At 34.8% G+C, this 14,390-nt stretch overlaps 1 protein-coding gene across 5 annotated transcripts in view; it reads left to right on the top strand.

The window, feature by feature from the left end:
- The window catches only part of LOC129574992 (paired box protein Pax-6-like), a 44,280-nt gene that overhangs the window by 20,138 nt on the left and 9,752 nt on the right, over window positions 1-14,390 (top strand). For 3 of the 5 annotated variants that reach the window (XM_055457729.1, XM_055457731.1, XM_055457733.1), the window contains 7 exons: window positions 901-1,040; window positions 1,176-1,267; window positions 1,441-1,621; window positions 8,935-9,223; window positions 12,681-12,860; window positions 12,955-13,037; window positions 13,542-13,716. In XM_055457729.1, the coding sequence (XP_055313704.1) occupies window positions 901-1,040; window positions 1,176-1,267; window positions 1,441-1,621; window positions 8,935-9,223; window positions 12,681-12,860; window positions 12,955-13,037; window positions 13,542-13,716 (1,140 nt within the window). Of the gene's footprint in view, window positions 1-900; window positions 1,041-1,175; window positions 1,268-1,440; window positions 1,622-8,934; window positions 9,224-12,665; window positions 12,861-12,954; window positions 13,038-13,541; window positions 13,717-14,390 lie in introns of all 5 variants that reach the window. The other 2 variants (XM_055457728.1, XM_055457730.1) reach the window with 1 other exon arrangement.

Below are 14,390 nucleotides of genomic sequence, written 5' to 3'. Positions count from 1 at the left end.
TAAAAAAGGTGATTTTGTTAGAAGTTTTTTTTTCAGTTTCAATAATTAACCACATTAAAAAAATTGAAAGAAAATTACTTTGGCCGTCAAAAGAAGGACAACGAACTACAATTGAGTTGCTAATTCAATTTAATGAACTGTTTTTCGGAAGGATTGAACAGAAATTATCGAGAGAAGAGAGAAAAAAAACACCTCAAAAAATATTTGCCACATTGAAATATGCTATTTCAATCAAGTTTAATGGCTATTGAGCAGCTCTTAACACTTGATTTTATGTTTTGACAATTTTTTCAAGAGATTGGCGACACACTGCGTTCCAATTTGAAATTAAAATGCGACGAAATTGGAGTTCAAGTGCTCCGAATCAGTTCAAAACATCAGAAGAGTCACTTGAAAAATGAATTATCAAGTAAAATCGAAGGAAAACTTATAAACTCATATTGAACCAGGGGTGGCGAAAAATGTTCAATGGCGAGTGTCACATTTGCAAATAAATGAATGAATAAATAAATGATTTATTTCATAATAAATTAAACAAGCTCTCTTCATTCTGTGACGGACTGTTAGCATCAAAGGATCTAATGCGATGTTTCGCAAGTCAATTGCAACACAAATATAATTTTACAAGTGTGTACATTGTATTATGTATGCTATTTATTTGCTCAAGACACCACTTTGTTCAGCATCCATTCACATATTATAATTGGAAGAAAAAAAAGTTCAGAAAATGAAAAATCGATTGACATTTACAAAACATCTGTTTATTTATTCAGAAATGTACACACAAATATTGTGGATGTTATTTGGTATAGTTTGTAATATTTGTTTTACTTCCATTTCTCTCTCTCTCTCTCTTTCTCTCTCTCTCTCTCTCTCTCTCTCTCTCTCTCGGAAAACCAGACCGAATAATGCATAGCCATGGAGCATCGATGAGCCAAAGTGCATTATTTGGCTGTTCCTCGGCTGGCCACAGTGGTATCAACCAATTGGGTGGAGTTTATGTTAATGGGAGACCGTTACCAGATTCGACGCGTCAAAAGGTAATTTGTTGTATTTAGAATGGGATTTATGCAATTGCAACTGAATCAAAACTCAAGTGAATTGCTAGTTTTCGTGTTTAAATTGGTGTTGTCGCTTGAAATACTAAACACCTCATTTTCTTCGTTATTTCTTAGATCGTTGAATTGGCACATTCCGGTGCCAGACCTTGTGATATTTCTCGCATTCTTCAGGTTTCAAATGGATGTGTTAGTAAAATATTGGGAAGGTAATTTTGACACATGGATCACCGAATATTTTTTTTTTTTGTTCAACCATTCTTAAAATTCTTGTTCAGATTCTTCGAGCGATTTTATTTCATGTTCAAACCAAACTCAGAAGAAGAAGAATAAGCAGAAGAAGGAAAAAACGTTAAAATTAAAACATTGTATTCTCATCTAGATATTACGAAACTGGTTCAATAAAACCACGTGCGATAGGCGGCTCGAAACCACGAGTAGCCACCTCACCAGTTGTACAAAAAATTGCCGATTATAAACGGGAATGTCCTAGTATATTTGCGTGGGAAATACGCGATCGTCTATTATCGGAAGCGATCTGTAATAGTGACAATATACCAAGCGTAAGTATTCAATTTCGATTTTTTTTGCGTGTTTCTATTTGCGCTTGCGTTAGTCCATTTTTCTATAATTTATTTAACGTTTGTTGCTAACAATTGAATCACAAATGACACAAATATGAACTATATAGTAGTGTTTTTTTTGCTGTTGAATAATGCGTATGTGTACTCGAACTGGATATTTTCGATATATCATTCATTTTGAGAGCGCAGTATTTTATTGTGAGTCGGTGTACACTGTACAGTGTACACACATTCAATGTGAAAAACAAGTATTATTGAAGCAAATTGAATTATGATCGATTTTGATTTTCAAAAGTCAAACATGAAATGTTTGAAAATATTTCGACGAAAAAAAAACAGCATTAAATATTCGTAAATAGTGTGTGCGCACGTTTGTAGACCTATACATACAGTGTTCACGGCGTTGAATCAAAGGTAGGTCTACGAACATATAGGTTTCATTAGCGAAATATGCAAATACAGTATATTGTTTGGTTTTATACATCAATATGAAAATTTTCGCATTGCTTATGATAACATCAAATACCAAGTTACATATATAACGAAAACGGTTCACAAATCTACGAATACACATGCATATATATACATACAAACACACAAATACAAGCGTGTAAGAGAACGACGAGTCGGAAAAGTAAATTTTTTTGAATGGTATGAATAAGGAGGTGTGTTTAATCATGCGCACCAGTACGTGAAAAAGCAACAACAACAACAACCGTATGCCACTACTACCACCACTATCATCGTCTACAAATCATTTTGTCTTTCTTAGCGAATAAGCAGAATTCATGTATATCGTTACGAAACCGACATAAAAACGAAAAAGAGAGAAAGAGAAAGAAAGAGAGAGAGAGCAATAGGGAGAGAGGGGCTCATTGAAAAATTGCATGTACGCACGGCAAATACCAAAGCTCCCCACTGAAATGTGTTAAACGAACAAACCAAAGACACATTAATATAAATACACACAATCACAAAAACAGGATCAACGCCACTTTTCAAACAACAAGCAAGAAAAAAAACTCTCTTTCCACAAGGCAATCCTATTTAAAAAAAAAATGTTGAATAGGAAAAAGACTGAACATAGCGTGAAGATAAAACCTGATATAGGGCCTGGTCCGTGCATTGATTTTGTGTTTTTGTGCCAAGCACTTTTTATAGTCGGATAAATTCGGGGATGTTTGGATATTTTCTCGCATTTTCTTTCTACTTGAAGTTCTCAGCAATCAAATAGCAGATCGAAATATTTTAAAAGCAAGACAGATTTGAATACTGAAATAATGGCGTAACTGTAGTGGTAACGTATTCAGTGTTCAAAATTACTTGGGATTCGCACACCATTTTGAATAATTTGAAACCACATCACATTTGCATAAGCATAATCAAAAATATTGTCTGTATGTATTCAGGAAAATTGAAAAATTGCCCAAAAGTTTTCTTTCATTAACACGAGATTCATGTGTTGGCAACCGCTTTTGCATTCATTTTATTTCAGTAAATTATCTGGCTTCCAACCTCCGCAAAAATGCAAAAAACTTCAACTTGTTTCTTGACGCCTCCGGTTACTTTGTAATTGAAAGATTTTAAACTGTATTATATTATCAAATACTGACAATTGAACCCACTTTCAACTCAGAAAATCTGAAAAATGTCGACATTTTCTGCGGTGAAAATCTATGCATCTTGAATAAATTCGTATAAGCTCGCGCTGAAAAATGAAGAATCTCGCAGAACCACGTTATAGCGGTCGCGTCGGCATTTCAACTTTTGCCGCAAAACTCGTGATTTTAAAATTCAGGAATATTCCCCTAGATATGTATCTATAAGAGATGTATTCAAAATCGTGAATGCACCAAATGACAGACGAAACTTTTTTGGTTTTCAACCAGTTCTACTAATAATGTGTCAACAAATGATTTAAAAATTTTTGAACTTGTTTATAGTATCATCTATTTCAATTTACAAAGAAAGAAAAACACTAACTAAAATCCATAAATTTTCCGTTCTACCATCTGAAATCCTTGCAATAATTTAATTTAATGGCATATTTTAAGGCTTGTTTAGATTTTTTTTCTAAAGTCAACATTTGCCCATTGGAAATTCATACAATTAAAAGCCGAATGGAAACAGCAGAAACATCAACTATTAAATGAAATCGTTTTTCTACTTCAGTGGCTCTAACAAATGCGCAGAGAATAATATATTTTAAATGTCAGACGCACTCTATCTAACGACTCCATACACGCATGATTATGATATTGACAGCCATGGTGGTTGTGACGACTAAACAGATTTGAAGATACTGTCTCTCAAAAAAGTGTGAACCCCGTTCTGAAAATCATGGCACAAAATGTAGAAGATGCAAAAGTATCAAAAGCTTTTCCGATTCCGTCGTGAATCGAATTAGTATGACAAAAAAAACGGAGTAGAAATGCGCAACCAATCTAGGGAAAATAATGAAATTTCGGTAATAATTACATTTTCGGTTTGGGAGTCCTGATCAAATCGCGGAAAAAATGTTTCGGTTGTGCGCAAATCTATTTTATGATATGTAACGCACACATTGGCATCATCCTCCGTTTTCACACTGGAACATAATGGAAAATCGAATTTTACTTGGGCTTGCGCTCGTACCTCGATACTTTCTACAACGAAACCTCGCTTACATTACCATATCAAAGTAAACACATGCATTTGTAAAATCACCCTTTTTCATGGATTGGTCCGCAGGACATGCGAGAGAAACAAGCAAATGAAATGGAGAAAAGTTAATAAAAATTGTTGAATAAATTTTCCCATCAGCGTCGTCGTCTCTCATTTGAAGCCCGGTAATACTTTGTTTATAGTTCTGTAACATGCGTACCCATTGGAGGAGCCACGTTTCGAAATTCACATGGACGACGACGGAGAGGATGGATGAAAATATAATATTGTGAAAATGTGTGTAATTTTAAGATTGTTGTGTGGATTTTCTTTATGCGTTGAAATGAGTAGGCAGTTTCGTTTTCGTGAAAATTTGATGATTGTGTTTGTGTTTGCATGTACGAAGCGTGTAAGAGGGTATTGAAACAGGCGAGTGCTTATAAAACGAAAACTCGGTACGTTTACAAATAATTCTTGATGCCATTCTTTTTTTTATTTTCGACATCGTCAAGTTCAACCATTTCCATGATAGCGTTTCGCTCGTTCTTTTTTTTGCTTTTTCTTATTATTTTCACTCTCATCGCTTCACACATGACTGCGCACACCGATCCTGTGCTGTATGTGTGTTTTCCCCATTTTCGTGTTTTCGTGAGAGTCAAGCACGTTTATGTAATCTGTAGACTCAATTGGCACATAGATAGAAGAAAGAAAATCCTATTCGAATTGAAATGGCGCCATTCAAACACATAAACGCACGGCAATACGCACACACAGAGCAAGAGAGAGAGAGTGGGATAAAGAGAAAGAAAGAAAGAGAGAGAGTGATAGATACGTATCCATTCAGATTGTACGAACAGAATAAACTCAGACAGCTGTAGCCATATAGTTTGTTATTCATTGACAAATCAAATAAAATACATAATTAAATGAAATTTCCTATTTATATTTGCATTGAAACAATCATTCCCATTTCGATTCATTTGTGACAACATGTCATTCTAACATCTTGAAGCAAAGTGCATAATCATCACTCCTACGGTATAAATGCACATTGACACAAGAGATAAACTCCTTCTTATTAGTAGCAAATTTAATTTTTGATCTTGTTAACGTAAACACTTTCCGCTTTAAAATCTACATTCCATACAGCATGTGCTTTTCAGTAGCTGCATCAAATTTTTTCGAAAGGTTTTTTTTTTGTCCTCATCAGTTCCATTCAGTTCTCCACTCATGATAATTGAAACAAAAAGAATTGAAAGTTGAATTACCAGGTAATGATACAAATTCTAAATTATTTGATTTTATGGGCGTCTCTGAACAGAATTTTAGTCAGCTCAGTGCCGTAGAGTCCATACAAATGCGTGGAGCTTAACCTTTTAAATGTGCATGGATATGCATATTTCGACATTTTCGGATAAAAATCAAATTACATGCGTAAATTTACAATGGTATTGAAACAATTGCAACAAATTAAAAGATTTCACAAACACATGGCTGAAATTTGAGTAGAGTATGTTGTTATTCTTGACTATTTTTGTAATAAAGTAAAGAATATGACAAATATTGACTTGGTGGAGATTCACAAAAAATATTGATATCGTTAATTTCAAAAATTTTGTAAATATCAACAATCATTAATAAGTTGAATTGAATTTAGTTTAAGATTTGCTTGAAAACATAATCTACTCTTTCCAATACAAATTTAGTCAATCATACACTATTCTAAATCTCTCTCTATGAGAAATGCGTGTATTTTTTGAGAAAATTGAAAAGAAAAAAAATCAAACACAACAAAGAGATGCAAAAACAATAACAAAAACAACAATAAATGAGCTCATCTGTAGTTTTCTAAAAAAAAAATCGAGATGTAACTACACAGATGCAAGTGATGCAGACACCGTGAAATATATTGCCACAGTTCATACAAAAAGTTCTTCATTTTCCATTCTGATGCAACATTTGCAAACACAAACGCGTCATTGGAAAGGCCAAATGCTACACAAAGTAATTGGAATTAAATGTCTAAACAAGATGGAAGTGAAGTGTTCCAAACGGCTGGACAAACATTCCAACTATTCCAAACCATCAACGGAAGGTATATTCAAAGATAGTCGCTAAATGTTAAAAGTACAGTTTTAGTATGTTTTTGACATATATGTTTCGACGCGTGGTCATTTTTGCACTTTTGAAAAAAAAAAGAATTTTAAAAAGGAGTTTCTACGAAGTTTTTACTTCATCGCGCTTCTGTATTAACGTTTTCCTATCTTAAATTGGCATGGTCTTATTTTTCGAAAATCACGTTGAACATTTTCCGCCAAATATTATGCATATTTTTCCACCACTCAATTCTATATTGATGAACTATTTTTCGCAGTTTTCTAAAGAGAATGCTTTATTGTGGCCGCAACATCTGTGGGAAACCGTCGGCTTCGTCGATTGTTTGAATTGAAACCAAAATGCATAAGCGGCTTTAAATTCAGCGTTGTCATTTAAAAGTGCCCAAGAGCTATCGATGTAATTATTGTTTAATCGGATAAATGCAATTAAACAAAATATTTGAGACAAAGATCGATTTGTTATTTGCCTGTGGCCGGTGCACCTGTGCACCAAATTCATAAGCGTTCGTTGTCGGTGGCGGCGACGGCGGCGACGGCGATACAGTAGCACAATGGAATCATTTGCATAAATTGCATTCCCAAATCATATCCATCGTTTATATTCGTGTCATCATTTATCATTTTCATTTATTGGCTAACATTTGCATTGCACGGAATTTCATCGCTTAATGAAAAGATTAACATTTATTTTGTGTTATCAAAATAGCTGAACACGTAAATTCGATCGTATAGCTGGTGTAATCGCCATACAATCGTCAAAAACAAGATTGCATCGGTTCAACCAGTTTCCAATCGAAAATAATAGTAGCAGGTGAAAGCATGAATTGTATATTTTCTGGAGGCGCTAGCAAGTTTATTCGCATTGGTTGGCAATTCTTTTCAAAGAATGAATTAATTCGATAGTACATGCTGTATTCACACATCGATTGTCAAACCGAAAACAAAACACGCTGTGGCCAAATGCGCATTTCAATTCGTCATCACATGCACTGGTGCACTGAACTTTTCACTGATTTCTCTGAATCAGCGTCTATCCCGTCTGAAAAGCGAATTTCAATTTACTTTAAGCCTTCAGACGGAAAAAAAGAGAAAATAATACGTCTAAATTCTACAATGGTCCTAAAACACCCTAATAGACTCACTGAAATGTAAATAATATTTAATTTTGTTTTATCAATTCTATTTCTCTTTTTGATGCGTATCGAAATGCAAAAAGGGGACCAAATTTAAAAAAAAGAACGAACAAAGATTCCTGGTAAATTTTTTGGTTTTGAGTTTAATTCTTTTTCTTTTGTTTCCTCGCACCGCGCGCATGTTATACATTTTTCCATTATTTTATGCGCAGAGTGTTATCACTGAAGCTTTACGCGTCGCTGTAAATCTGGATGAATTTTCCTTCTCCTGAAACTTTCAATGTGTCGGCTTAGTCTATTTACATTATTTGTTTTACTTCGTTTCAACAGAAACTTTTTCACTCTTCTTTTACCCGATGAAGGCCTATTCTCAAAAAAAAAAAACATTTAAACCGCCCTAATCAAGCCTTCATTCCCTCAATGTGCACATACATCGTAATGGTACGTTATAGGCGCATATACGCTTCAATGATTCGGCCTCATTATATGCATGCGATGTGTACATTGTGCTATGTCTACAGCCTGCATGCAATTGCTCATAGTAAATATTATATGACATAATACAAAATGAAGTATTACGATGGAATACAATAAAAATATATCGTGTACATTGTACGTAGTGTTCTCAAGCCAGAGCCAAAACCAAAGCCAACGACAAGCAGCCGAGAAAAAAAAGTCGTTATCTCTAGGTCTGCTGTCGAGTGTGGTGCGGTGTGTGTGTGTGTCCGTGTACCAATTTCTGTTTTGTGACATGAGTATTATTGGTATATTGTAAAAATGAGGCTCACGGTATGCGCTCATCTCTCCGACTGTATTTGCGTCTCTGCGAAACATACGAAACATGGATTGTTCGAATCGAATGAACAAAAAGAACGATTTTGCTAAATTTATTTTATTAAAATGCTGTTTTCCAGTCGGATGAATTCAAATAATATGTTCAGCTCGTCTGCCGAAGTTAGTCAATTGAATTGAAAAAAAAGGCAACGAGCGAGAGCGAGACACAGAAAGAAAAAAAGAAGAAAACTACAATAGCACCCTTTTAAGCATTGTGTTATTTTTATTTTTACTGTTATAAATCGTGTACGCGCACGCTTTCTTCATTATTGTGTGTATGTATAAATGTGTACGTATTTATATAAATCTTTATTCTTTATTTGATATGCATGCTATAAATAGATGTAGATGATTTTATGGCAACCAAACTAGATATATTTAAATTCCGTTGTTTGGATTGCGCGCGCGTTCAAAAATTGTTGATTTGTGGTTTTTTGAGCAGCAAATGCAAACACAGCACATATGTACAATAACTCTTACAAATAGATGTGAAGTTTTTAATTAATGGTTTTAACAATATGAAATTCTGTTTATTTTTTTTTTGTCTCTTATTGAAAATCATTAGGTTTCATCGATAAACCGAGTTCTAAGAAATTTGGCATCCCAAAAAGAGCATCAAATTCAGCATCAAAATGAATCGGTGTACGACAAACTGCGGATGTTCAATGGTCAATCGGGCGGTTGGGCTTGGTATCCAGCGGCCGCTGCTGCGGCAACAGTCACCTGCAGCACGGCAAATGTCCCGACACAATTATCGATTCAGGCGCCGTCGAGCATTACAAATATTACGGCTAGCAATTTAACAACCAATTTGAATGGAAATCAATTAGTTCGCGATGATCCACTCAAACGAGGTAATCCTTTCGATACAATAAGTCAACACGTGTAAACTTATTCTTTCACGTGCAACACACGGCCGTGTTTTTGTGTTTTGTTCTGTTTTTTTTTTCTCCTGTCGCTCAAAATGAGAAACTTGTATTTGATTACACTTGATAGTCACTCATGGTGCGAATGTTTCATCGTTGAGTGCACACCTCGACAACAAACGCAACAATGCAAAAATTCGTCGTTTTTATCACAGTCGGAGATTAAAAGGAAATATCTTTTCGTTTCCTCCTTGCCAATGGAAACCCATATATTGCATATTTATTTATATTTATATTGCAATCAGGGTAAAACTATGGAAACGAAGCATTTTCTAATCAGTTCATCCAAGGATTAAACTTCACTTAATTTTCGACAGGGGAGAATAGTATATGGTGAACGGCAGCGACGGTGGTGGTGGTGGTGGTAGTGGTGCTATCGTGCAGCGCCTACATCAATAAACTTGCTCATCTTATGCGGTTGCTTTATGTGTTTTGCTCTTTGCATGCTCTCTCAACTTTGTAGTCACGCATCAGTGACGTCGAAGTAAAGCAAGTCGAAAAAAAAGACGGAATTTTTTTTATATCGCCTTTAATTCTGAATGAACACAATGAAAACTGCTAAAAGGGCATCTAGATACGTATTCAAAATCGAATCGATGATGAGATGACGATGAGACGGCAACACATTAAGTGGTGATGTATCCTGATTCATCCGTTCTGTCTCTCTTTCACTCTCTCTCCCTCCTACTCTCTATGGGCAGGGAGACGTGTGTGCGTGGCGGTTGTATTCCTCTGCGCCTATGGTTCAAATTAAATAGGCTGCATCGAAGCAAGACCAGAACACTTATAAAACGATTTCGTGCACTTATTGCTGGCAATTATTTGTATCTTATGAGTTCCGTTAACTTCCCTGTTGCTACTGTCGCTGATCCTTTGTGCGGACAGATTTATTATGATGGTGTTCATTGAAATGTATAAATGTGAAAAAATGTATAGATACGCACACACGCACTGTCTCCAATGAAATCAAAACCTACGTGCCGTACATGACTTTTATTTACATATATATAAGTTATAGCGTTTGACTATTGAAGTATGCAATTCTCGAAAAATTGTTCGATTTCACTGGAGTTACGTTTGTTGCATTCAAATAGAAACATAGCATAAACCCTAACTATCATCAGGACATCGATCGATTGTCATCGACAAAATAAGCAATCCATAAAAAAGTGCGTACGAAGTACAAACTTCACATGTGACAACGAATAATTGGGTGGGTTGATTTGTCACGATTTTTTTTCTGCCAACATAAAAATGCACAATCGATAGATAGATGCTTCTTTCATTGATCATGGTCAAACAAAGCATGAACAATAAAATCAACGTGTACTCACACTATGTCTTCAAATAGATTTGATGCAAAGAGATTATAATTAGCTACAAACAGACAAAAAAAAGAGAATGCCCTCTTATTCGCCAGCGAAATTCATGAAATTGTAATAGCACAAAAAAAAAGAACCCGTCATCTCATAAAAGGTAGCATTTCCCTCTTGATTCCGTTCTATGTAGAAATCAGCAGCATTAGGGTGGGCGGTGTGAATGCTCTGCATTTCGAAACCGATGTTGATTGATGCGCCCCACATCGATGCGTTGCGGCTTTTGACGGATTTTCGATCAAAATTCGTTAAAGCGTCACAAACACATTGCATGAATGTGCTTTTTACACATTCCACATTCTTGTCGTGTGTAAAACTATTATTAATATGGATCTTTGATATTGTGATAGGGTTGCAAATAAAATCTATATATAAATACATACGTAAAATGCTTTGTTGGTGAATTCTTTGGTGAATTCCAAACACATTGAGTTACCACATGAATGCCATAGTCACAGCGTGGTATTAGGGGCTTTGAATTCACATACCTCAAATTCAATACAATACAACAAATGGCAAAGAAGCAAAAAAGAAAAAAAAATAGAACAAAAGCAAATGGAAGGAACATTGGAAATTATCGACAATCAAAACGAAAGACGATGTGAAGCATGCCGAGTTCGATACACCTGCGGAACATATATAAGATGCTAAGAAGATGGTTTGTGTGTGAAGACGTACAGAATTCTTGATCCGTCAATACAATAAGAAGAAGGGTTGATCAATTCGAAATATTGATGCTTTTCGTATTTTTCTTTTTTATGCGATTCGCTTGAAATAAATCGGGTTGGTTTGAAGCACTTCTACTTTAATGTATTTTGCTATTTCAATTTATCTGAAAATACACTTCTTTTCTTTTTCAATATTAATCGGCGCGAGTGCCTTGGGCAGAAAGTCAAAATATTTCCACACACACACAATTTTTTGGTTTTTCATTGAACTGAAAATCCCAAAATCATATATTCTTCGCTCTTTTATTCGATGCAGTCAGAAATCCACACTTTTATTGACATAAAACAAGGGGGAAGAATCAACCAGCTTCTTTCAATTCATTGCACACAAAAAGGATATCCAATTACAAAAATATAACTAGCGAAAGTATAACATTTGTTTTGTTATGTCACACACACACACACACACACAAATTGAACTCGGTTTTTGTGCACTATTCTTTGTATATTTATGAAATTACGTCATTTAAGTCAATTACAGTGTATTAAATTAGACCGATTGTGAAAAGGAAATTTCGTATTTGGATGATTTGGTTAAAACTGCTTGATTTCCAGCCACAATATTCGACTGTCTCAGCTATAATTTGCTTAGCAATTAGAATATCCAATTTATTACATGTTTGAATTCGATGTCCTCGCTGCATAGAATGCTAAATAGAGTGTTCATCGGCCCCTTAATTGATATTTGTACTATTTCTGAAGCGGCAAACATGCTGCGGATAATAGAATCTGATACGTATGTATGTGCAATATATTTGCGTCAATGAATGTCAAACTGATTACATAATTTTCGCTTGTTGTTCTAATCATTGAGAAAGAAAAAATTAGATGACAAATTGTTCTATTTCCAAAGTTTTTTGTAGACGTTTTATTTAATGGTACGGCACTATTACTGAAAATTCATATGTTTTATATTATTGTAAAAAAATTTTTTTTTAACCATTTCACTTTCATTTCATCGGTGATAGGAATCATCGTTTTTAATTACGAACTTACAAAGATTTAAGAAAAACAGAAACAAAATATTGAGTAAATTAATTCGAATATTTCTTTTTGTAAAAAGAACGGCTGAGATTTTTGCAAAGTTTTGGCGGTGTCCAATTGTGTCCTTCTCGCACTAACTGCTGTCTAATCTCGTTCACAAATTAGCTGTCTTTAGTGCGAGCGAATACAATGAATGTCACCGCCAAAATCTCTATCATATTTTGTTGATAAAAAACCAACATGAACGTAAACACAACCCCAATGTTTTTCATAAAATTTTAGATCTTTTTTCATTAGATGGGCTAAATCAAACGCCATCCCTGGCTAATTCACATGATAGTACATCGGATGGAAATTCGGACAATGGCGGAAATTCGTCCGGAGATGAGGATAGTCAGTTGCGTTTGCGTCTTAAACGAAAGTTACAACGAAATCGGACATCATTTACAAATGAGCAAATCGATAATTTAGAAAAAGGTATGGAAAATTGTGTGGACCTAGACGGATCCTTCCTTTATTTATTGACATCAATTTAAAATGCAATTTATTTTCGATATTTAATTTCGTTTAGAATTTGAGCGAACACATTATCCGGATGTGTTTGCCAGAGAGCGCTTAGCTGAGAAAATACAATTGCCTGAGGCCCGAATACAGGTACGAGTTTAAGCTTACAATTTAAAATGACATTGTTATTACCGTTCAACACATTCCATGTGACCGAAAAATGAAACGCACGCTCAGAAAATCCCCATCGTTAAATGCATTGCTAAAATCCCTTGAAGCAGTTTTCAACGCAACCGCGGTGGCATAATTCACCTCATTTACTCAACAAGCATTGAGTGTTGATTTTTATTTTAACCTTCATTCCATTCGATCCGAGGTGTTATTGTGCAACTTATAATAACTGAGCAATCGGTAATTTAATACAATAAACACGTCATGGTGAAAAAAAAACAATTATTCCACACGTGTTACATTCACGAACGGAGCAGTTAGTGGAAATGAATGTTTAACAGTAATGATACCTGACTTGATTTTATGGTTTTACGTCTTGCATGATCGATTAGTAAAAAACGCAGTTCACATTTTAATTTGTAAACAGAATTCAAATTGACAAAACTAATGCGTAAAATCTTTGAACTACAAATGCACATACAGGTTTGGTTTTCAAATCGTCGGGCTAAGTGGCGTCGGGAAGAGAAACTCCGAACACAAAGACGTTCAGTGGACCAGCAGAATAATAATAGCGTTACTGGTTCCGTTGCAGCGGGCAATGGTCAAAGCAATGGTGGTTTAGTCTCAGCCAATGGAAGTAGCAATAACAATGGCACAGGTTAGCGAAAATTATGAATTGGAAAAAAAGGAATATTATGTTTTCAGAACAATTTATCTGACATACACATCAAACAAAGGTGATCAAATGGCACACAAAACACTTGTTGAACGAAATACTTGAGAATTGTTGCTCATTTAAAAAAAAAAAATTTGAGGGATTCAAAACGTGAATAGACTTGAACAATTGAACAATAACGCGAAAACCCAATGAATTTCATATTAAAAATAAGACTTTTCATCTCGCTTCGTCCTATTCTTGAGATTCTTAAAATGTTCAAAAAGGAATCATTCATGTCTAGTTGACGAAACTATAATTGAAGCGTTACATAAAATGTAAATCATCACACTTTTAAGTTTCACCAAAATTGTTATTTTTTTTGTATTGTAAATAATATTTCGTAGCCATCTTGTCGTTACCTCCTGATAATGACACTGTAGTAACGAAAAAATGTACGGTTCAACAAATGAAAGTCAGATTTTAGTTGCTGGCGAGCCCAGATAAACCTCATATTTCGTTTTGATAAGTTGGTGGATTCAGTGGAAAAAAATGTTTTTCAAATTTTTTATCAGTGATGTTAGAAAAATGGTCGAAAATGGCCACTTACGATGTTTTTGTCTTCGACAACTACCATTTTCTCGTCGAAAAAATATGGGTCTCGGAACACTTGAATA

Source organism: Sitodiplosis mosellana, unplaced genomic scaffold (assembly GCF_009176505.1).
Source record: "Sitodiplosis mosellana isolate CC-2019 unplaced genomic scaffold, AAFC_SMos_1.0 Smas_scaffold_6166, whole genome shotgun sequence".
Taxonomy (NCBI): Eukaryota; Metazoa; Arthropoda; class Insecta; order Diptera; family Cecidomyiidae; genus Sitodiplosis; species Sitodiplosis mosellana.
The sequence above is the reverse complement of the archived record's forward strand: the minus strand, read 5'-3'. Positions and strand labels throughout refer to the sequence as shown.